The sequence below is a fragment of the Gymnoscopelus microlampas genome (genome assembly GCF_963454915.1).
Source record: "Gymnoscopelus microlampas genome assembly, chromosome: 14".
Taxonomy (NCBI): Eukaryota; Metazoa; Chordata; class Actinopteri; order Myctophiformes; family Myctophidae; genus Gymnoscopelus; species Gymnoscopelus microlampas.
In genome coordinates this window covers 44,346,199-44,370,100 of record NC_139951.1, presented here as the reverse complement: position 1 = coordinate 44,370,100, position 23,902 = coordinate 44,346,199, and the positions used below count along the sequence as shown (strand labels likewise).

The following is a 23,902-nucleotide window of genomic DNA, read 5'->3' as shown; positions in this document are numbered from 1 at the left end:
TTATATACTGTACATCAATTGAGAACAGTAACAATACAAAAACATCTTGTAAAGAGACATCACAACTGCCAAACATTGGCCAATGTACGTGACATTAACAACGGTACATAAGGTGCATTTACATGCTGTAACACAACTTTACAAGCATGATGTTGATTTTCAAAAGCTTTATCTTTCCAGGTTATGAAGCAAATACAGTCATGTACAGTTACTGTACATGACTGTATTTGCTATACTTTGCTATACTGTACTACAGTATAGCCTACAATTTCACATCTTGGCCGGATTGACCATTGATGGCTGGACCATTAGCTGTGTCACTCCCCTCCACATTTCCCGATCTCTCTCTCTCTCTCCTCTGTGAGAAAAGGGCTTAAAATGCACCAAAAATAACTTTTAGAAAAAGAAAAAGGAAAAGTTTAGTCCACCCTGTCAGCTTCCAATGACGACACAACAGCATCTATATTTCTCAAAGGCTGGACATCTACTGAACTGAAAGTGTCTAACCGGGAGTAGGCCTATGCAGGAAGAGCTACAGGAAGTTCCAGTTAGGCGGGACAACATCAAACTTCCAGTTAAACTTTTGTTATTTTCCAGGCTTTATCTTTATCTTGTTGAGATAAAACAGGGAACAAGGTTAAATAGTTCCCAAAATGTACGTCATAAAGCACACCAAATAGGTTTCACATTCAAATCCTCAGTGATGCTATTTTAACTCTGAGAGTGTATTACATTTGTACATTCTCAGAGTTACACATGGATAAATGAACACTGAGGATTTTTACTGTGAATCTTTAGAATATTTGAAAAAACCCTGGTGCGAAAATTAGACCTATCAAGGGGAAGGTTCTCTTCATTTGTCTCCCATAGGAGACAAATGTCTCTTTAAGGACTAAAGGCTGCGGTACAAAAGAGGATTTTGAGGCTACATTGTTAAAATTCCATTCCCAAAACACACACATTTAGGACATTATTATTATTATAGGGCTCAACATTGAGTTTTGTGTGTCTGACTGAAAAACTATGTATTTTAAAAGATGTGAGGATCACGTGCGTAAAGGCCCCTTTACGCACGTTTGTTTCGATGGCCCAGATACACAGTGACCCCTGTTTAGGTTGGAGGGGTATTAGGTCTAGTTATTAGATGTACGTGCATATGACACAGCCTACAATGGACGCTTGCCAATTACTTCACCTCATACACAGCCAAATTTAGTAACACATTTTAAAGATGCCACGTCTTCTCGTAACTCAACGTCAACATGGGAAACGTATAGGCTACGTATGTTTCTAAAACATTCTGTCATTCATTATTCAAGTATATTGGCTATTGCCGTCTTGAAGAACTGGACCTGCCTGGTCTCTGTTCCTTCAATACCGTAGACCACCTGTTGGATGAACTCCCATGCATTGGCACACTCCTTGGGGTAGTCGATGTCAAACACATAGAAGGACTTGAAACAAACATCAACCGCCCCAAGGAGTGTGCTTTCAGGGAATGCCTGACCTGCAAATACAACAAACGCCTGCGAGCAGCATCTTTGAGGTTCTCCCAGCACCAGGACAGAGGGGTAGGTCTTCGTTTTCTTTGCTTCAGACTGCTGGATGTACTCCACCATATTTGTCCCAACCTAAGACAGGCACAAAGAAAGAGAGAAATAAATGTGAATGTTGAGTTAAAACCAAATCAACAGATTACCAGTTTGGGGTAATATTGATATACCAAATATACAAGGAAGCCATATGAAATCTAGTTTAAGAACCAGCATCTAAAAAAATAAAGTACATCAACAAGAATGTGAAATCGGGCGTAGCGGTCCGGGCACCTAGGCTTAAAAGTAGCCTGACAGCACGTTGCGGGTTCGAGTCCCGATCCCGATGGCCTTTGCTGCATGTCACTCCCTCTCTCTCCCCATTTCCTGTCAACCTACAGTCCTCAATAAAGGCATTAAAAATAAAAAAAGAATGTGAAATTGTACGTACAGGCTTGAGGTCAATGAAGGCCAACCGGGACTCTTCAGCGGAGTGCCGGACAGTCTTCTTATTGACCCTGTATACTGTCTGTGGCATCAGCCGGGTTAGCAGCCTGAGGGCCAGTTCCCCTTTGGCATCTGTATGTCAACAATATAAAGTAGATCAGATTGGTGTGGCTGGCACTTAATTTGGTTAAAATACAAATGCAATTCATTTTAAGACATTTTCAATACCTCAAAAAACAAAAATTACAATCACTGTGGAAAAAGAGATTGACAAAATACTAGACTATTATCACAAATAATCAACTGAAATTGGCAATATCTACAAACTCATAACTCACATTTTCGAGCATTGGAAAAAAAAACATCTCCTATTTTCTAACTCAAAAGAAAAGGAATCACAGGATCCTTGCTATACAACAAAAAAAGAAAACCAACTTACCCAGTGTCATGTCATCAATTGAAAATGGCAGTTTCCCATCTCGCTTCGCCAGGTAAAGGACCTTCTCTGTGTAGTCGGTCACCCATGACTCGAACAGCTTGGGTGCAGCCTCCCCATGCAGCACCAAGAAGTCCTGCGCGATCTAAAAAACAGGAAAAATCTTTTTCAAACAATGTGACAGCTGCTATTTTAATAGCAGACGTATATCATGTATTTTCAGTGTATGCAATATGTTCCAGTACATCCATACCATGCCTGGACTGGCGAGGCGAGGGTACTCCATTAGGACACTTTGTGGACTTTGGGAGTGGTTCTCCCGGATCCAGTTTGCCCTGTAGAGGACTGTGTCACGCATGTAGTCTTTAACCTGGGAGAAGGGCTCCATGTTGTGCTTCAGCCACTCCCTTTGCTGCTGAGACCTTTCCTCTGGTATGGTAGAGTCTATAGCAAAATACAAAACATATTGTAAGACAACAATAATGGGTTTTCTTCCTTTACAAGACTTTCCCCAGTTAAACTACAGTAGTAGTATCTGCACATTTTTCAACAATGAGACCAGTAAGACTCCCTAATCGGGAGATAAGCGACCGTAGGTCACATGTATACAGAAGAGGGCTGTAACGGCGATTGGTTCCTAGTTGTGTGGGCAATGGATAGTTTTGTTTGGTGGTCTAAATGTGGGGTTAGCTGTGACATGGTGGCGTTCGGCAGTGTCTTACCAGGAATGTTTGTCTGAAGTCCTGAAAGAAAGAAAAGCTGCGGGAAGGTTTCAGCAGTCGTATGGCAGACCAAAAGCAAAGGTGTGCAGGCAAGAGCTGTTGGTGTGTGTGTGTGTGGTGTGGGAGAGAGAGTGTGTTTATAGGGGAAAGGAGGGATTGTTTGTGGGGGGCAAGCCCCCGAGTTACGGCATTTTATGTGAGCTGCAGTGGCAGGGGGTCCTCCACTGGGGGCGCCACCACTTTTGCATCCGTTCTGGAGCACCAGGAGTGGGTGGTCCCCGGGAATGCCCCGTGAGCAGCCCCGTTGGGGTGGTCATTTGGTAATTTGTCCACATGTGCTCATTTTTTACACTTGGGGGTCCCCGAGGCAGCTGGGGGTCCCTGGAGCTCCGGGGGTCCTTGGAGGGTGTAGTTTGGCAGGTAAGGAGTGTGTGTGCAAAATGTGGCATGGATCGGGGCAATGGGTGCGGAGATATGAGCAGGGCAAAAGTATGACGGAGTGACGGACGGACACCTGGAGCAGCTTTCTGTAGTAAGTGCGACCTACGGTCGCAATAAGATCAAAATTTGTGCCATTTGTCTCAATAGAAGAGCAGGGAGACAGAATTCAACCACCCCAGTTGTATTACCTGGTATGTATCCCCGGTGTGGCTTGTTGGCTTCGGGCATCATTTGCTGACTGGACCCAGGTAATGGCTGACTGGAGCCAGGCTGCCGCCTCTTCCGGACATTCCTCAGCCTGTCTTCGATGAATCCAGTAGCTGGATAGTGGCAAGCTTTCCCATTCTTCATCCCCTTCCGGCTTTTGGTTAAGTATATTTCCTGGAAAAAAATATAAGACAAGGCAGAACTCTTTTTCACCCTTTGCAATGTTATGTTTCAATTCCCTCTCCCCCTGGATCAGAAAGGCACAGTCTCTCTGCCCCAGCACACCTACTCACACCGGGTGTCCTGTATGCTGACGTGTGTGAGAAGAATGACCCCTTCATTTCAAAATGACAATATTGCTTTTGATCAGAAAATGCATATTTTGCATCAGCATCCATTTCTCTATTAACTAGGCTGGGGGAAGAAAACTCACATAACCAGTGTTTGATCCGTCATGCAGTGATGGGAACGTCTGCACCAAGGATTGTGCCAGGGCCTCTTTTATGTTCATGGTCGGCCTGTAAACATAGAACGCACATGTCACCATTCCTGGTATCTGAACATGTTTAAAGCACAAATATAATGACTTGTAGATGGAAAGTTCAGTAAATAAACAACCAAGTGAAACACATCAGTACACAGCCAACACTTGAACAATTCTAGACACATTAAGATATTTATACAATATCTGAGACTTTGAATACTTTTGTAAGCATCAACAGGGAACCTGAACACAAAACACTCTGGTTTAACTCTGTTTATGTTATGCTTCCTGATCAACTCTAGACTTGACTTACCTCTCTCCAAACTTTTCCATCAGGAATGACACCAATATTTGCACAAGGGTAATTCTCTGTTTTCTGGAAAGGACACCTGTTTCGTCCAAGCTCTTCAAAATGTCCACACCACTGGGAACGGCCGAAAGAGCCTGTCGGATATCCTGGGAAAAAATGACAATAGCTGTTAAGGATGTATAAACCAATTTAACTCTGGCATACAGATGTTGGACATATCACAAATCAAGGTGAACATGTGATATCCAAAAAGATTTCCATAGTCAAATATTAGCAAAATAAAAAAGGAACAAGTACTGACAAGAGTATAGACCAGTTAGTTTAAGTAGTATTGAAGTTCTAAGATGTGTACTGGGTCAAAATGCTTCCATCCATCCATCCATCTTCTGCATACAGAGTCCCAGACTTAATTTCCCCTGAAACATCGGCTAGTTTAAGTGCTTAGGTTTAAAAAATAAATAAAAAAGAACTTACAAATACTGGAACCGGTTGTAGGACCAACACATGATCTGCTGCTCTCGGTTCCTCCATGGGGAATATGGTAGATCCAGATGCTGCTCCTGATTCCTCCATGGGGGATATTGTGGAGACATCATGGCTTGTTGCAGGTGGCTCCGTAGGTGGCAGAACATTTGAAGCCTTCTGTAGCAAAGAAAAGTTGTCATATTGAGCTTACAGAGAAATATGAGGTTCAAGGATTTTGTTACTTGTGTACGGACAGAAATATGTGCATTATCAGAAGTGTTGTTTTCCACTTATTAAACAAGACCAGGAGACCTGGTTCAGCCAGACCCAGGCTAAGCCGGACTTCACATGACGTGTCAGCCTTTTCTGGCTGGCACCTAAGGACAAAACCTGTTTTTTGCCCATGTATGGAGAAAACATTAGTTTTAAAACATTGAAAATAAAAACAAAACTTTTACTTACAGCACCAATTTATCTCATCTCAGTAGTCCAAGTAGTTTCCCATTCCAGTCCAAAAATGTATCTCAATCAAAGAATGACTGATGATACTGATCCAGTGCCCTGATCCTCTTGCATTGTAGCAGAGTATGTTCAGAGTGTTCAAATGTACTAGAGTTTCTAGTTAAAGGCAGTGACTATATATACATATATTTACAAGTGGCAGTGGCAGTTCAGATGCCTAACTGCAGTCTAAAAAAGTCTATAGCGCAGAGAGATGTACAAAGTGTCATCATCTCTGTATGACTGGATTGCATCATCGTCTCTGAATGACTGGATTGCATGTAGTGGGTGATGATCAAGCAGCTCGTTCACATCAATAGCCAACAAAACTTTGGTATGGCTCACACTGTAAGCAAACAAATGCTTCTCAAACCCTGTCGTTTCCCACCTCTGCACAACTAGCTTTATTGTTGAAGCGCCTGTTTGCTCCAGAACCAAAATGGCTTTTATAAGCCCAAATTGAGGCTCTCCATCGTGGTCATACGACATAAACACTGTCATGCCTGGTCTATATGTAGTACCCTTAACTGTGACCCTGGCCGGTACATACAGTTCAGTGAAAAGGGGAATTCCTGTCAGACCACTTTGGATCTCTTTATAGCCATCAAGATTGGCCAGAAAGGTAGTGTACCCTGGACCAATTTCTGTGTTGTGGCTTAACACAGACCCATACATGAAACTGTAGCATTGCATTATCTGGTGTCTATATGCCATGGTTTTGCAAATGTTGCGGAAGTTGCAAGTGACATGACTGACTTGTTTAAAGAAACCATGTTTTGCCTCAAAGCGCATTACCCACAAATGTATCAATGGTCCGAGTGTTCGAATTGCTCTTGGATAATGGAGCATGAAATGGTGTTTTGGACGCAAATTATACAGAGGAAAGAGCTCCAGGAAAAGACAGTGATGCTCTTCAATGATTTCACTCAGGTACCGTGTTGCACCAGTAGTAACAGATGGAGAGAAGATTATCTCCATGCACTTTAATAACAGTAGGAGAAGTTCCCATTCCTTGTTGTCTGTAGGGATCAGGTCACCTATCATTATTGGAAGTAACCTCAGTAGGCACCAGGTCTGAGCTGCAGACTGCCGCAGGGAGGTGTCAGGGTTCTTCAGATCACCCTTACTTATTACGGAGGGCTTGTTTCCCATATCACAAAAGCCATAATCAAAGCTTGTGATACGGAAGTTTAGCATATCTAGTGAGATATGCTTTTGCTGAATGAGTGAATTCAACACAAGCTTAAATTCTATTGGCCCTATCCCTTCCAAGATGTCATGCATTATGTCTAGTGCTATATTGTCTGTCACGTGATAGAAAGACAGGCTGTTCAGGGCACTGTCTCTATGAATGCCTGTCTGAGAGGAGTCTTTTCTCTGCAAATCTGCTTTGTGAGTATTAACATCACGGAACAGCGTAGGATCTTCCCGTGTCTGCCCCCGCATGACATCTCGATGTACTCTGCACAACCGACACATATGGTTTCCTGTGAAACTCTCAATGTAGCCAAGAATAGCATTCAAGCCCAAATTATCTCCCACCACCTGGACAACTGAGAATTTCACAACACCTTGAAAGTTACGAGTGTTAACAGTGATGCCATCCTTCTCAAGACACTTTAGTTCTTCCACAATAGGGCGCAACACTGTATCAATGCCATAGGTCTTTGCATCATCAGACTTATACACAGCTAACAGGAAGTGTGACTGCAAATTGGACAGGAGGTCTGGTGGCAAACTCTTCAAGATAAAATATATCAATCCTAACTTGTGAACCCCTGTCTTTGACCCAAGGGGGTTGACAGTTTCACAATCGTCATTATATAACACCAACGGGATAGACACCTCTTTCAAAAAGAGTGGATGAGTTTTACAAAACTCTCCATCAAATATATCCTGAAGAGCATCACTTTCTTTCTGTTGCCATTCCATCATGGCCTGTAAAATACCAGGAAGTTCCAGTATCTTGACCAGAAGTTGCTTGAGTGGAATACGCTGGTAAGCATCAGTCACAGCAACTTGTCTAACATTGCCAGTGGCAGAGTCCCTCTGCTGTACAAAGGTAAGGCTGCCTGGAAAAACCTCCTCAATTGGCTGAATGAAGTTCCCCGAGTTAGTGAAATACTTCATCTGTTTGTAGTCTGTCTCCAGTCCCTTGAAAGGCTCAGCTGCATCTAAAAACTCTTGCCTGAGCTCCTCTACCTGTGGGCTTTGATCATGCCCAAACTGACTAAACAGCGACATAGTCTTTGTTTGTAATCTACCCACTAAATCTCCAATTAGACTTGAGGTTTGCTGAACCACAAAGTTGATATTTGAAAATGTCTGGGAAGATTTAGATCTAAGATGAGCTATAAAATGGGCTACTCTGTCTGTGATTCCCTCTTGCTCTAGTTCGTCCCAGTCATCATCATCATCTTCCACTTCTTGTTCACCTTCAACTTGCTGTACTAGCTCTTCAGCATTGAAAATGTTAGCAGCCTGATTTGGTACATTAGCTGGTTGGGCCAGGGCCTGGTTCTCTTCATGTTCATTTCGTAAGTGCCTTCTGTATGATCTAATGAATGAAAATGTTCTGCTACAACCGCTTTCACAACATTGAAAATATGTGGATGAACTATTTATATTGTGTGCTGTGCGTAAATGTGAAAAGAGACACTTGACATCACCAGGAATTAGCCTTTTGCATTTAAAGCATACATACGCCATCTGCCTTGAGGATGTTGACGAAAATTAGAGCTCTAATAGTGATAACTACTTACAAGTTCTCTAAAAAACCTAGAAAATTTGACCCTTGGGCCAACTTTGGGGATCAGGCTCTGGATCGTTTCTGCATCCAGCAGTAGAAAGGCCTCTTCATCAATATCTTGATCTGAAAGACATAAAGACAGAAAAAACAGATCTTACTATTTTTACAGTAATAACATTTCAAACACTTGCCATTCAGTGGCAGCATACAATGTCTAATTGTTAAATGAGTATTGTACAAAATAAGGCGATACAATTGTGCATCACTGACCCAAATTATCTACAATTATTACACCAGCAATGAATCGCTTTTAAGGGATGTTCTGGCCATTTTTGAAACTTGGCCCTATTTACCAATGGTACTGATGAAGGCTCTGTTCCATTTAGTGTAGCACAGTGGTTCTCAAACTTTTGAATTTCAAGGACACCAATAACTCTGTGTGTACAAATGGAACTAGATTGTACGCTCAAGTGACACACCCATTACAACAGTTACACATCCATTAGGGGCCATTAAAGGAACCCTATGAAAGAACCATGAAGGTCCCTGTACCATACTTTGAGACCCAATGGTGTAGCAGAGTGTTTCCAGTCAACATGCACAATATCAGCATGTTTGACCATTATGGAACAGAGCCTTCATTAGTATCACTAACACATGTGAAGGAAGTAAGGAAGAAGCCCAATTTCTTTCCAATTTGGCTGCTGTGGATAGAGCCTATTCTATGAGTTGAGGCATTACATTTAGTTTGACTCGGTTCCAGAAAATATTATGACAATTATTCAAGGATTTAAGGATAAGGCACAATTATAAGCTATTCAGATATAAAACTGAAAACGTACTAAACACAAATGCTTATAGGCATGGACATATTTTGGATGGCATGGTCAAGGTAGGTAAAAATGCTCACCTTTAAAATGATCAATGAGCTCTGGCAGCTGCCAAGCAATTAGTTTATCAGCAACAAACTGGTCCATTAATGACCTGAAACAAAACATAAAGCAATGTGTATCGATCAAAACTTAGATTGCCATTAGCATGGCTTTTATATTACATATAACTAACACAGTGAATGTTTTTAACAAATTGTGTTGGATTTGTTCACTTTGGTGTGACTCAAATACTGTGGCTAGTCACAACCAACGGTGGAAAAAGTACTCACAATTTATACTTAAGTAAAAGTACCAATACTATAATGTAGAAATACTGAAAAGTCTGGTATTCAAAGTGTACTGATAAAAGTACAACAGTATTCACATTAACATATAAATACTCAAAGTAACAGTACTAATTTAGCAGACAGAATGTCCCATTTCACACATTTCCAAATGATTTCCATCCAGAAAATAGCAGATCTACAAGCTCACAATGCGCCGCTTTGTAGATCAGCTATTTTATAATAGCTTAAGTATGCATAGGGCTGAAGTGGTTAATACATATTTTGTAACAATAATAAAAATCTACAAAGTAACTAGTGACTACGTTTTCTAATAATAGTGGATTAAAAGTACATTATCTGCATCTGAGATGTAGTGGAGTAGAAGTGAACAATATGGAAATTGGAAACACTCCATTAAAGCAACAATCTAGTGTACTTAAGTACAGTGCTTGAGTAAATGTACTTCACACCACTGGTCACAACATGGCTAGTAGCCAGAAAACTACAGCATGTAGCCAGCTAGTTAGTTATGTAGCTGCAGGACAGCAACCTGTGTGTGTGTGTGTGGTGTGGTGTGGTGTGGTGTGGTGTGGTGTGGTGTGGTGTGGTGTGTGTGTGTGTGTGTGTGTGTGTTTGATCCATAAAGATATCAGACACAGATAGATGACGCAGCTATCGGTCTCCAGTTAATCTGGCCTCATTACAAACTGCAAACCAGTTAGCCGTGTAGCACCTACAGTAGGCCCATGTTGTAGCCAGCTACCTGCTATGTTGCCACCATGGTCTGGTTCGTCACTTTCAGCAGACTAAAACGTGTGCATGCTTGAATGGTAACAGGATATATTTATAATAGAAGTTACATATTATAGCAATAAGCCAATTGCACTTAAGGCAAAGTGCTAAACATGTGATCCCATATGATGTTTATCAAACTGAGCCAAAATGGCGACGAGGGCATGGGTACAGAATGAAAGAAAACTTGAGACGTTAATACTGTGCAAAAGTCTGATGTTATACAAACAAACTTCTCAAACAAAATAATCTTACCTTGAATGTAATGCACGTGCAGAGTAAAACAAGGAGGAACAGTTTATGCTTTTCGTGGTTTTCTTCTTGTTGTCTCACCGAGTAAAAAGTTTGTCCACCGATGCTCGCGCTGTTGTTTGAGTGGGGGAAGGGTGGGGGGGGGGGCGTGTCTATAACAGGCTAGACTGGAATCTATTGGCTTTGCAGATTTGCTAAGATCCGTTCTGAGTACTAAGAGGAAACGGAAACGGTGCGTCTGTGTGTATGCATGTGAAAATAACCGGATATGAAGGGCGGGCTCTAAACCGGACCACACTGGGTCATAATGAATGAAAACGGACGACGCGATCAACACAGATTAAAAGAGAAGAGAACATTCCTGGATTGATTATATTATTGAATTTAATTGCTGCACTATTAATTTATATTATTCTCATATATCCACTTCACTCACAGGACATTAATTTATTTCTCCTAAAATGGTGATACTACAGTAAAGTGGTGATACTGATTGATTGATTGATTGATTGATTTAATTTTTTATTAGGCAAAAGAATGTAAAATAACACAGTTACATTTATAATGCTTTTGTCTAAAAGATCCAAGTCCTTGCGGGCTTGTTTCCGTTGGGGTCCTTGAATACAGTAATGTGGTGATACTACAATGATTGCAAAGTATATAAGATAAGAGGTGTGATATTAGTTCATAATATAAAATATATTTATATGATAACTCAATAAAATACTCCCCTCCAAGAAAACATAAACATGACTAGGACACAAATATGTAAATACACAACTCACTGACCCAACAATGGGTTACTGTCAGAAAAAATATTACCTAACTATAAAAACCCAGGAATTGGGTCAAAATAGTAGCCCTACAACCCAGGAAATGGTTATCGCTCTGAAAAATAACCCACACATTTGACCCAACACAAAAAACCCAGGAATTGGGTTACAGAAATAACCCATCAGTTTTTAGTGTGTACATTTACTTGAAAACTTTAGTTACTAGTTACTTTTCAGATGTAAATGATTACATTATAAAACATACATTAACCACTTTAGCCTTATTTTATACCTAGGCTATTTGAAAATAGCCGATCTACAAGCTCACAACGCGTCGCAGCGCGACGCGTTGTGAGCTTGTAGATCTGCTATTTTCAAATATTTAGTACTTTTACTTTTGGTACTTTAAGTACATTTTGATGCCAATACGTTTGTACTTTTACTCAAGTACATTTTGAATTCTGGACTTTTACTTGTATCAGAGTATTTTTATATTGCAGTATTGGTACTTTCACTTAAGTAGAGAATTGGAGTACTTTTTCCACCACTGGGAGTGCGGAGGGGGGAGCAGTTAGGGGTTAAAGTGTCCTGCTCATGGAATCGCACCTCAGACATCTGGGACCTCCGGAGTCCTAGGCAGGCTCACTAACCACTCGGCTATCGGCCATTGTTAGGTTTCTTTTTTTTTTATAACATCGGTATCAGCAATTATGTAGCTGATTTTGAACTACTTCCAACCTGGCGTGCCTATTTTGTGCAACTCATTGTTGGTGAGAATTTTCAGAAGTTCAAAAAAAGTTTTTAAAAAATAGCAGAAAGCTCACAAAAGCTGTACAAGCTCACAAAATAGCCGATAGCGCCCATTTTCTCATTTTGAAAAATAAAATAACGTTTTTCCCAAATGATTAGAATTGATTAAAGCAGCGCTATGTAGTTTGGGGTATCAGTGGCCACTTTGGACACAAATAACATGGCAGCCAACGTCTTAGACTTCATTACCCAAGAGTCTCTGCAAGCATGTCCGGCGAGGACGGAGCCGTTATTGGTCAGTCTTCGCTCTGACTGGCAGTTCTGCCTTGGCAAATGCCAGGATGAAACCCATAATCTCTCCTATACTGTACATAATGTAGTAATACAGTCAAGCCCCTAGCAAGGGCCCCCCTGAGTCTATACATTTATGGAAGGATGATTGCTATTGCAATGTTATACTGTATATTGCATGTGACTTTATACATTTGTGGGACATAATATGCTATATAGTTGTTAAAAAGTTACATAGTGCTGCTTTAACGTTGACTGTCCAAAATCTGGAACGGCATCGGACCCAAAAACATAGCATCGGTCGGGCTGTGTTACTAATTAAATCAGCTGATGTTCAGTTTCGCTCATTTGCCTTCTGATGCAATTCAGAGCATGACTCCGAGCTGGACAGAGAAAGCTCCTCAATTATCTCATTTTGACACATGACCTTTTGTACCCAGATTATAGCTTAATAGAACACTCTGATGGAGTGAGGGGGGCCTTATCATCCTGCCAGGATTCAATTCCACCCTCTTTACTCACAATGTATGCATAATGAAAGTATATAGGGGCACATAGGGTTACTGTCTCTGGATATCCTTTTATATAGCAATTCCTTTAGCCCTCCTATATAAGCAGGACTCTCGTACTGCATTCACAATGCTAAAGGGATAGTTCACCCCAAAAAATGTTTTTTCCTATCGATTAGTCACCCCATGGAGACTTGAATTCATGGGTATGTTTTTGTTTTTGTCGCATTCCGAAGCCAATAATGTGATGACCGGCAGCGGTCCCGGAGGAGACACAAAGAGTCTCCTTAGTGGCTCTTATCATCAAATTATTGGCTTAGGAATGCGACAAAAACAAAAACATATCCATGAATTCATGTCTCCATGGGGTGACTAATCGATAGAACTTTTTCTTTTCACAACTATCCCTTGAAGCACCAAATAGCACAGAGAAATGATGACAGCCGCTTCAACAAGTGACTGTGTGTGTGTGTGTGTGTGTGTGTGTGTGTGTGTGTGTATGTCTGAATGTCCTCATGTTATCACGAACACCTGCAACTAATTACAACACAAAGCCGCAACACAAACAGGACGGCACAGCGCAGCAGTCACTCATGTTCGAATTAAAGAGACACGCGTAAGCCTGCACCGTGCACCACGCCACTTATAAACGCAGGCACACACACACAAAGGCAACGTGTGAATGCACATGCATGGCACAACGCCCACACAAACGTGCGCACGCACACACAGAGAGACAACGTGCCCGCATGCTTATAGAGCAGCTATCTATAATCTTCCCACGCACACGGTGAGGGCTCTCTTCGCACGTGCGCGCACACACACACACACACACACACACACACACACACACACACACACACACACACACACACACACACACACACACACACACACACACACACACACACACACACACACACACGCACGCACACTTCTACCTATTTCAATGCAGCCGGCCCGTCCCCATTGTGTGTGTTCCAGACAGTGTAGACGGGTCATGGGGAATATTAAGTGAGTGTTTTTTGTGTTGCCGTACCCACTGTGGGCTTAATCTATGGAGCTGTCAGGACTGGGGGGGGGCGCTAACTGTAGCCTGGCGGCTGGCCAGATGAGAGAGCAAATATACTGTGTCCCCAATGTACTCACTCACTCACAGAGAGACACACACACACTTGCCACGCCCATTTAAATTCAGTGGTGGAAAAAGCATTCAAATATTTTACCTAAGTAAAAGTACCAATACTGCAATTTAGAAATACTCTACGAAGTAAACGTTCGGAATTCAAAATTTACTTGAGTAAAAGTACAAAAGTATTGGTACCAAAATGTACTTCAAGTATCAAAAGCAAAAGTACTCGTTGCGCAGAATGTCCCGTTTCACAAGTTTTTAAATGTATAAAATTCACAAAAATCCTTTGAAAATAGCCGATCTACAAGCTCACAATGCGTCGCATCGTCCCATTCCTCCCACCCATTCCTCCCACCCAGGGGGTCCCCGGCTAAATGATAGATTAGGCACCAAATGGACCCTTATGGGTCTGTAACTCTGAGAGTGTACATATGGAACCAAATGGACCCTAACGGGTCCATTTGGTTCCATTTGTACACTCTCAGAGTTACATTGACATAGATTTTACAATATAAATTGCGGTCCAAGTGATAGAACTGCCATTAAATGGGGGTCCGTAGCCTAATGCATGTCAAACTGGGGGTCCTTGAAATTAAAATGGTTGAGAATCACTGCTAGAGCCATAACAATCTTCTCTTATGGGGGGTCCCTGGCATATCTTTTGAAATGGGGGTCCGCGGGCTAATAAGTGTCAATTTGGGGGTCCTTGACATGAAAAAGTTTGAGAAACACTGATGTATAGAGCCCTCGTCCCATTCCTCCCACCCAGCGTGATCTAATATGAGAGTTATGACACTAAGCGTTGACTCCAATGTAAGAATGGAATGCGGAAATGCTCTGTCTATCTCAATGAGATAGTTTCAATGTTTGGAACGGAGCGGAGATCAAAGCGTGTCGTACGCCCACCCTTAAAAAAAATCTAGCTTCTAACGCCCGCCAAACTTATCACATGAGGTGCCAAACACGGTTCAAACCGTGTTTTCACAGAGTAGCGCTTTGGTGCCGAACACGGTTCAAAGCGTGTCTTAAGTCTTTTTGTTTTTTTCGTTTTTTTTCACAAGGGGGGGGGGGGGGGGGGCTAGCGCAGCTCTGGAATCACCCATGAACACTCTAAGAAGTAAGGGACAGATGGATCACCGTGGCAAAAAATCTGTCTCCCATCCGCTTCCATTCTATCTCCTTGCTAAAAAACCTCTGTATCTCCTTAACTTTTTACAGTGGGCAAAACGAGTTGTTCTCGATGCGCGATCGCTCCGCAACGGTGACTCGCGTGAGACATGTTGTTGTTCCAGACGTTAGCCAGGACCATCCATCGTCGTCCATGCATGCATTGTTTACGTGCCTGTGCTCGCCGTGGAGTCTACAGCTCTACGTCCCTTGGGGGGCCTGTACCGGCCCGTGGTGGATTCGAACCCCTAGTATTATATCTTCACTTTTGTATAAAGTTTCCTCATGCTGATACCTGTGTTCTTTGCAGCTTCAAGACAATGACAGACTACCCCCCCCCCCCTCAAATACCTGTATTTTTGTCTCAAAGAATCCATTCTTTGTGATTTTAAAAATGTTTTTGTACTGCAGGCACTGAACGCACCTCTGCCTGTTCCCTCAACGTGAGTCATATGCCCACCCCTAAGGTTCTCCTTCTCTCTCCTTGTCGGCAGTCTGCAGTGCAGTGGAAGAAGTACTCAGATATATTACTTAGTAAAAGTAGCAATACCACAATGTAGAAATACTCTGTTACAAGTTAAAAGGCCTGTGTTCAAAATGTTACTTGAGTAAAAGTACAAAAGTATTGGCATCAAAATATACTTGAAGTACCAAAAGTGAAAGTACAAAAACGTTTGAAAATAGCAGATCTACAAGCTCACAACGTGTCGCATCGCGATGCGTTGTGAGCTTGTAGATCGGCTATTTTCAAATAGCCTATGTATAAAATAGGTCTAAAGTGGTTACGTTGTTTTGCAAAGTTTTCAAATAATTGTGGTGGAAAAGCTCAATATTTATTTGCCTCTGAGATGTAGTGGAGTAGAAGTAAAAGTGCTGAAAATTGGAAATACTCCAGTAAAGAAACAAATACCTCAAAATTGCATACTTAAGTACAGTAGCTACTTGAGTAAATGTACTTAGTTACTTAGTTACACCACTGGCAGTCTTTCCCCCTGTGGGCTTCATTTCTCTGATCACAGCCAGAAGTGTGTCTGGGTGCACCTTCATTAGAAATGCACATTATGCAGGGGAAAGGTAAATACCGTGAAGAAGAAGAGACAGGTTGAATTTGCTGTCAAACCCCCCCTGCTGGGAATAGACTAGTACACAGCCCTCCCCCGGGGGCTCTCCCTCTCCCTGATTCTTTGTATATACAGTAATCACCATGCGTTGAGAATATATTACCGCCCCTAGGTGGTGCGGAACACGCACGGCTGACCCGCAAGTGGGTTGATCAAGAGAAAGTTTTTTTTTGTGTTTTTTTTTTTGCCGGCGGTGAGGCAGGGCGTCTCAGGTATGAGAGCTGGATGCTGAGTATTTAAGTCATTAAGACCGGGAACGCATCTGTGTCATTTTGTAGATTTTAAAGGCATAATTATACACTTTGGCTATTCAAAAATAGCAGATATACAAGCTCGTAGCGCGGCACCGAGTGCCGCGCTACGAGCTTGTATATCTGCTATTTTTGAAAAATCGTGAAAATGTGTGCAAATCTTTGAATATATACTATTTTAAAGCAAACATTTTTAACTGAAATCTTTGCTTCTGGGGGTCCCTCGAACAAAATATTTTGACATGGAGGTCGGCGGCCAAAAGCACATCATTTTGGGGGTCCTTGACATGAAAAAGTTTGAGCCCCACTGATATAGAAACGTACGTTTTTCAGAATATTGTTGGGATTTAGAAGACATTTGTTGAATCGGCTTCAGGTCTTAATGGGTTAAGTCATTAAGACCGGGAACGCATAGATGTCTTTGGTTTTTCACAAAAATTGCAGATCTATACAAGCTCATAGCGTGGCACTCGGTGCCAAGCTATGAAAAACCGTGAACATGTGTGCTAATCTTTGAATATATATATTTTAAAAGCAAACATTTGTAACTCAAATCTTTGCTTCTGGGGATTCTACAAATGTCTTCTAAATCCTACAGTTAAAAAAAAAAAAAGCATGCCTGATGAAGGCCTTAAGCGGCCGAAACGTTGCATCCTAAATAAACGTTTGTATAAGTGAAGACAGTGTCCGGGACTCCCTCTCTCCCTTCTCCCCTTTTTCTTCCATATTCAGCATATTCATACCCCGACGCACCTGTCCCTTCGTATAGGTGTGCAAAAGGACTTATCCTAAATGTATGTTGCTGCAATATCAGTGGTTCTCAAACTGTTTTCTGTATATATTCAAAGATTTGCACAAATGTTCATGATTTAAAAAGAAAATAGCAGATCTACAAGCTCGTATGATCTATGAGCTTGTAAATCTGCTTGTTTTGAATAGTATAATAATAATAACAGATGCGTTCCCGGTCTTAATGGATTAAGTCACGCCAGAGGAGGTTCAGAGACATTTCCCTCGAGGAACGAATCAAAAGTGTCTTCAACTTCAACGATAGAAAACTTCCCCGTTGGAGAAGTGCCAGGAATATTATCATAACTCTGGTTCATGAGTGAAGCCGAGTTATGAGAGCGGAAAAGAAAAATGCTTTTGTCACGGTTAACTTTGTGTGTTAAGCACCATTTAACCCTTTAAGACCGGGAACGCATCTGTGTAACAACTTAAACCATTATTTTATACTTTGGCTATTCAAAAATAGCAGATATACAAGCTCATAGCGCGGCACCGAGTGCCGCGCTATGAGCTTGTAGATCTGCTACTTTTGAACATTATTTTTGCAAATCTTTGAATATATATATTTTTTCAAGCAAACATATTTTACTCAAATCTTTGCTTCTGGGGGGGTCCTTGGAACAACATATTTTGAGACGGTGGTCCGCGGCCAAATACATATCATTGTGGGGGGTCCTTGGGCTACATGAAAAAGTCATCTTTTTTCAAAAAACTGATTTAGAAGACATTTGTAGAAGCAAAGATTTTAGTAAAAAAAATTGCTTTAAAACATATATATATTAAAAGATTTGCACACATTTTCACGATTTTTCAAAAAATAGCAGATCTACAAGTTCGTAGCGCTACGAGCTTGTATATCTGCTATTTTTGAATAGCTTAAAATTACACAGATGCGTTCCAGGTCTTAATGGGTTAAGGGCCGATCACACCGGGCACAGTTTTAGCGTCTGTAGGCATGGTTTTGCAATTGTTATCAATGCAAATGAAGCATTATGTGTGTCATGTCGCCTTGTGTTTATTCACTCTATATGCAGCTCACGTTTTTCAGTCTATAGTACTGTTGGAGAGGAGCGTGGCTCATCACTGTCACCTTTGATCCTCCATGGTTGTGTCTGACAACCTGACTCTGAATCAATGTTGCCATGTCTGCTTATTATAAGCGACGTTTGGGTTGTTTTTCTGTACAGTTGCTTGTAAATTATTGAAATATGCATAGGGTTGCAGCTTTTTGGGCTTATTTGGGCCCCACAATTAATATGTATTGGTCCACCGAACCCCCCATCTAAATATATTTTGTGCCAGGGACCCTGTACTAGAAAATGTTTTGATTAGTTTTTTTCCCAGATTATTTAGAAGATTGCAAATTCACGAGCTCACAACGCGTTGTGTGCTTGTAGATCTGCTATTTTCAAATAGCCGATCTACTCATGAAAGCCTTTCTGTGGACTGGGGCCATTATACTTCATTGCACGTTATAATAAGCAGACATGGCAACGCTGCCAGCAACATAAGTAGTATCTGTGGAGGCGAACATAAAACTAAACAGCTTGGAAATTAGCTTCTTTCTTTTCTTTTTTTCCAGCTAGTATGCTAATCACTGGCCCGACATATGGGCAAAAAAACTTTATCATCACGGTGAATATGAAATGCCAGTTCTCCACCCCCGGCAAACTCCAAAATGCCAATAAAAACTGCTGGGGCCATGAGCGTGAGACGAGCCAAACGGTTTGGGTGACTCACGCTACATTATCTTTAACAAGTAGTCCATAATTTCTGGGTAATTTGCCGGCTGTGGCATCCTGTGCGACTCCTGTATGAATAAGAACACCACTTAACTCAGTCATTTGTAAATGTTGGGGTAGACTAAGCAGGGAAAAAAAAGATCTGAACAGTGACACAAACATGTTGACGGTGTTAGTATGCAAAAACAAATGTATTTACAAAGTAGAAAAAGTGACTTGTGGGGGAAAAAAGAGGGGACATTTTGGTCCTCGGAAGTGATGGGAGAATACTCAATTTTCTTTCTTATTGTTTGTAATAGCAGCAATACCACAATGTAGAAATACAAGTAAACGTCCTGTATACAACATTTTACTTGAGTACAAAATATAGTTTTAGTACCAAAGTAAATGTTTGCATATTGAGTTTATTAGGATCCTCATTAGCTGCAGCATAACAGCCGCTAATACCTGACGTATGAAACAGCTCTTAAGTGGTTCCTGTATGTTTTGTATTAACTCATTCAGTGCATGAGTTATTTCTGGCATTTTGGCTCTGAGTGCCAGAGCCAAAAATACATTGTTAAAAAAAAAAGTGCTTAGGAAGCGAGATACAGCCTTTTTCAGTAAGAAGTTACACAAGAAGTGAATGGAGCAGCAAATCTTCAAATCATCATATCTTGGGTTCTGAACATTTTTTTTCATGGCGTCGGCGACGTCATTGGCACTCTGGGCTTATAAAAACGTGACGTCGCCGACGTCAATGGCACTGAATTAACAATCTAAACCTACAAAGTAACTAGTAACTAAAGTTTTCAAATAATTGTAGTTGAGTAAAAACGTTCTCTCTCTCTCTGTCTCTCTCTCTCTCTGTCTCTCTGTCTCTCTGTCTCTCTCTCTCTCTCTGTGTCTCTGTCTCTCTGTCTCTCTACATCGTCCTCAGACGTCAGACGAGCACTCCATCGGCCGCTCCAGTCATCCTGATTCTCCATACGTCAGACCAGCTCCTTTGTGCTTTCCACACCAGCGTCTTCCTGTAGCACATCCACGTATAGCCAGCCTGTGAGGGAAAACAAAAGAAGGTAAATGGTCTATATATACGTACCACTGAATATGTAGTGCCTTTATTATCCAAAGCGTTTTACAATGTGCATTACAGTACATTCACCCATTCACTCCAAGGGGCTAGCATCTGGTTTGTAAATTGAGGCTATATAGGAAGTGTGGCAATTCATATGAATGACTTGTAGTCTTGATGTTTCACACAGATGTTTCACCACCGCTGGTTGCAGAAGCAATTAGGGCTCTATTCAAGCGGATGGGTTTTTTGGACGAACTTTAGACTTGATTTTATTACCTTAATAAACATAATCATAAATACTATATGCTTCCAGTCGCTAGTTTAAAATGTTCTTTCAATCACCATGATATGCGTTCAGACGGCTTTACCTTCTGTCGCGGCTTATCATTCTGTGTTTGTTCGCCCCACATCACCCAGCATGCCAATAATACGCCATCCGCCATGGGCCGTATACTTAACCCATTAATACCTGGAACGCATCTGTGTCACTTTAGATTTCTTTGGCTATTCAAAAATAGCAGATATACAAGCTCATAGCGCGGCACCGAGTGCCGCGCTATGAGCTTGTAGATCTGCTATTTTTGAAAAATCTTGAACATTTTTTTCCCCGATTTTTTTTTTTCAAAAAAATTTTAGGATTTAGAAAACATTTTTAAGAATCGCCTCAGGTCTTAATGGGTTAAAACTTTTACCACTGTATTAAATCCAGTCTGGGATTGAGAGTAAATCAATATGCTGATCCTATTTGAATTGACTGACGTGGATGTCAAAACATGGTCCGTGTGTGTGTGTGTGTGTGTGTGTGTGTGTGTGTGTGTGTGTGTGTGTGTGTGTGTGTGTGTGTGTGTGTGTGTGTGTGTGTGTGTGTGTGTGTGTGTGTGTGTGTGTGTGTGTGTGTGTGTGTGTGTGTGTGTGTGTGTAATAACGCCCCCGTAGCAGCTGGTATACAATGCAAGATGCATCCGTAGACTGCGTTGTTTTCAGTATGACAATGGTGTTTTCTTCTCCCGCTGAGGAATGGGGAGAATGATGTGTCTGATAATGGTTGTGTGTACCGGTTGCCATGGCATTATGGTGGAAAAAAGTACTCTTTTTTTTTTTTTTCCTCTTCACTTTCAACCATGTTTGGAGTCATTTTTTGTGTATATACTCAGGCTTTTGTGAGCACCCCAGACAGTTTTTAAGTTGCTTGATACAGTATTTATATATTTGATGTTCATTTTATCGGACACGCCCCCTTCCTGTACAAACCCATTGTAGCTTCAAACTCTGTTTTTAACCATAATAGATTCAACAAAAGCACCGGCCTTTGCGGTGACTCACACTGCCCTCCTAATACGTGAGGGGGCTGTGTTTTTTCAATTACTCTTTTTCATTATTTCTTATAAATGAGGGGGCCATGAATAAAACATGTGCCCCCTCACACATCAGGAGGGCAGCATATGAGTCACCAGAACCAAGGACGTGTGTTTTTAGATGAATCTAACATGGTTAAAATGGAGTTTGACGTTACAATGAGTTCATATAGGAAGTGGTTGTGTCTGATAACATGAATGTCAGATATCTAAATACTGAATGGGTTGTTCACAAAAGCCTGAGTAGACGATAAAAATGACCCCAAACATGTTTGAAAGTGAAATATCCCTTTAAGTAAAGACAGCAATCCATTGTTGAAGTAAAAGCCCCAAGCGTTTTCATGAAAATGGGCACAACGGTTATCACAACTGGCATTTGTCTTGACTTGCGTCATTCCCTGAGTAGGCCTCATTATGCAGACGGTCTAATTTACCACCAGTGTATAAAAAAGTACACAATTTGCCACTGAGATTTAATGGAGCTAATAAATCATTTTTAAAAAAAGTAAGGGAGCAAAGAAAAAGTACCTCAAAAAGTACAGTGGGCTACTTATGTGAGAATCAGAATGTATTTTCTGTATTGTCACATCACAGGTTTACAGAAGTAAAAAAAAGTGGGTGACATTTTTTTTCGTGCATAGTTCCCATCGTATCGTTATTTCCATAGAAAAAAAAGAAAGGGAAGAAGAGGGGGCAAGGGGGAAAGGAGATCAAACAGGTTATCTACATATTTACACATGGTACCTGAGATAAATGTACTTAGTTCTTTCCACCACTGGAAAACCAGGTACACAAAGCATGCTCTCTCTCTGTCTCTCTCTCTGTGTCTCTGTGTCTCTCTCTGTCTCTCTCACACACACACACACACACACACACACACACACACACACACACACACACACACACACACACACACACACACACACACACACACACACACACACACACACACACACACACACACACACACACACACACACACACACACACGCGAGAGAGGAAGAGGAGAAGCAGCCTCTGCTGTTTGATAGGAACATGACATATTGGCATATTGGTTTTCAGCTGAGTGACAGCACACAGACATCTCATGTTTAAAGAGCACTAGCCTGGACACAGCGCTCTGAGCGCGTCAAAGGAGAACGCTCTCCGCACGGCACGCGCCTCCCAAAGTCAATAGAGCAAGGCGGCTTCAGTCAATCAAAAAAAATACGCTTTAACACATTAAAACCCGGGAACACATCTGTGTCATTTTTTAGATTTGAGCTAAAAAAGCATTATTTTACACTTTGGGCTATTCAAAAATAGCAGATCTACAAGCTCATAGCGCGGCGCCGAGTGCCGCGCTACTAGCTTGTAGATCTGCTATTTTTGAAACATCAAGAAAACTTGTGCACATCTTTGAATATACATTTTTATATATTTTTGTAACTCAAATCTTTGCTTCTGGGGTCCCCGCAGGAACAACATATTTTCATTGTCGAGGACCCCCAAAAATATATATATTTGGTTTTGAGAAGTGCGTCTGCGGCCAAATACATTTTTTGGGGGGTCCTTGACATGAAAAAGTTTGAGAACCACTGATATAGAAACATACGTTTTTTTCAAAAACTGTTGTAGAATCCGAACCTCAGGCCTTAATGGGTTAACCCATTCAATCCGGGAAAGCATCTCATTTTAGATTTGCACAATCATTTTAGTTACTTTAACCATTATGTTATGCTTTGGCTATTCAAAAATAGCAGATATACAAGCTCATGCCACGCTATGAGCTTGTATATCTGTTTTTTTTTCTTCTTTATCGTGAAAATATTTACACATCTTTGAATATAATTATTTATTTTTGCATTTTTAACTCAAATTGATTGATTTGTTTATTTCGAACACTGTCAAAAGACAAAAAGAAATACATAAAATAAACATAATGCACTTAAAATAAGACAAAACAAATACATGCTCTACTCTGGGGTGCTCGAAAAGGGCATAGGATGAAGTTAAAAACGTATCTAGCCCTTTGCCTTATTGCTCAACGATCACATAATATTTAGAAATACAATTTCAAAAATCTATGTAATGAAAATACTATGAAGACAATAATAAAAAACAATATTTTTGGCAAAGAGGAATATGTGTAGAGGGAAAAAAAGAGCAGACCAAGTAAACAAAAAAAGTTTAATCTGAGACACAATATAGTGGGGGTCCCTGCTTCATCTCTCTCTCAACTAGGGGGTCCTTGGCCTGAAAACGTTGAAGACCCCTGCTGTAAGGATTTAGAAGGCATTTTGTAGAATCGGCCTCAGGTCTTAATGGGTTAAGAAGAAGGTATGTGGGGGGAGGAGATGGGGTGGGGGGGGTGGTCGGTCCTCTGGGGGCGCGCCTCTGATGGAAGCATGTCTTGTTAATTGGGCCAATGAAGTGCACACGTATATAGATATATACGGCAGGCCGAGGAACCCAGGCAAGAGAAGGAG

The 23,902-nt window shown here is 41.2% G+C and overlaps 1 protein-coding gene across 1 annotated transcript; it reads right to left on the bottom strand.

Moving 5' to 3' along the window:
• Window positions 1-1,225: 1,225 nt before the first annotated feature.
• Window positions 1,226-10,610, bottom strand: LOC311061039 (uncharacterized protein). The gene is made up of 11 exons (XM_084079519.1): window positions 10,501-10,610; window positions 9,205-9,278; window positions 5,507-8,417; window positions 5,054-5,221; window positions 4,583-4,725; window positions 4,219-4,303; window positions 3,767-3,959; window positions 2,669-2,859; window positions 2,419-2,560; window positions 1,984-2,111; window positions 1,226-1,631 (listed from the first exon to the last, which is right to left on the bottom strand). The coding sequence occupies exons 4-11, from the start codon at window positions 5,150-5,152 to the stop codon at window positions 1,311-1,313; spliced, it is 1,302 nt and encodes a 433-aa protein (XP_083935645.1). The 5' UTR covers window positions 5,153-5,221; window positions 5,507-8,417; window positions 9,205-9,278; window positions 10,501-10,610; the 3' UTR covers window positions 1,226-1,310.
• Between the last annotated feature and the right edge of the window lie 13,292 nt (window positions 10,611-23,902).

Bases quoted from the DNA above. Each gene is read 5' to 3' on its own strand.
- LOC311061039 (XM_084079519.1), bottom strand. From the start codon at position 5,152: ATGGAGGAATCAGGAGCAGCATCTGGATCTACCATATTCCCCATGGAG. The intron at 2,860-3,766 runs GTAATACAACTG...ATTTTGCTATAG, and splicing joins ACACCGGGGATACATACCAG to ACTCTACCATACCAGAGGAA. The intron at 1,632-1,983 runs GTACGTACAATT...TGCCTGTCTTAG, and splicing joins CCTTCATTGACCTCAAGCCT to GTTGGGACAAATATGGTGGA.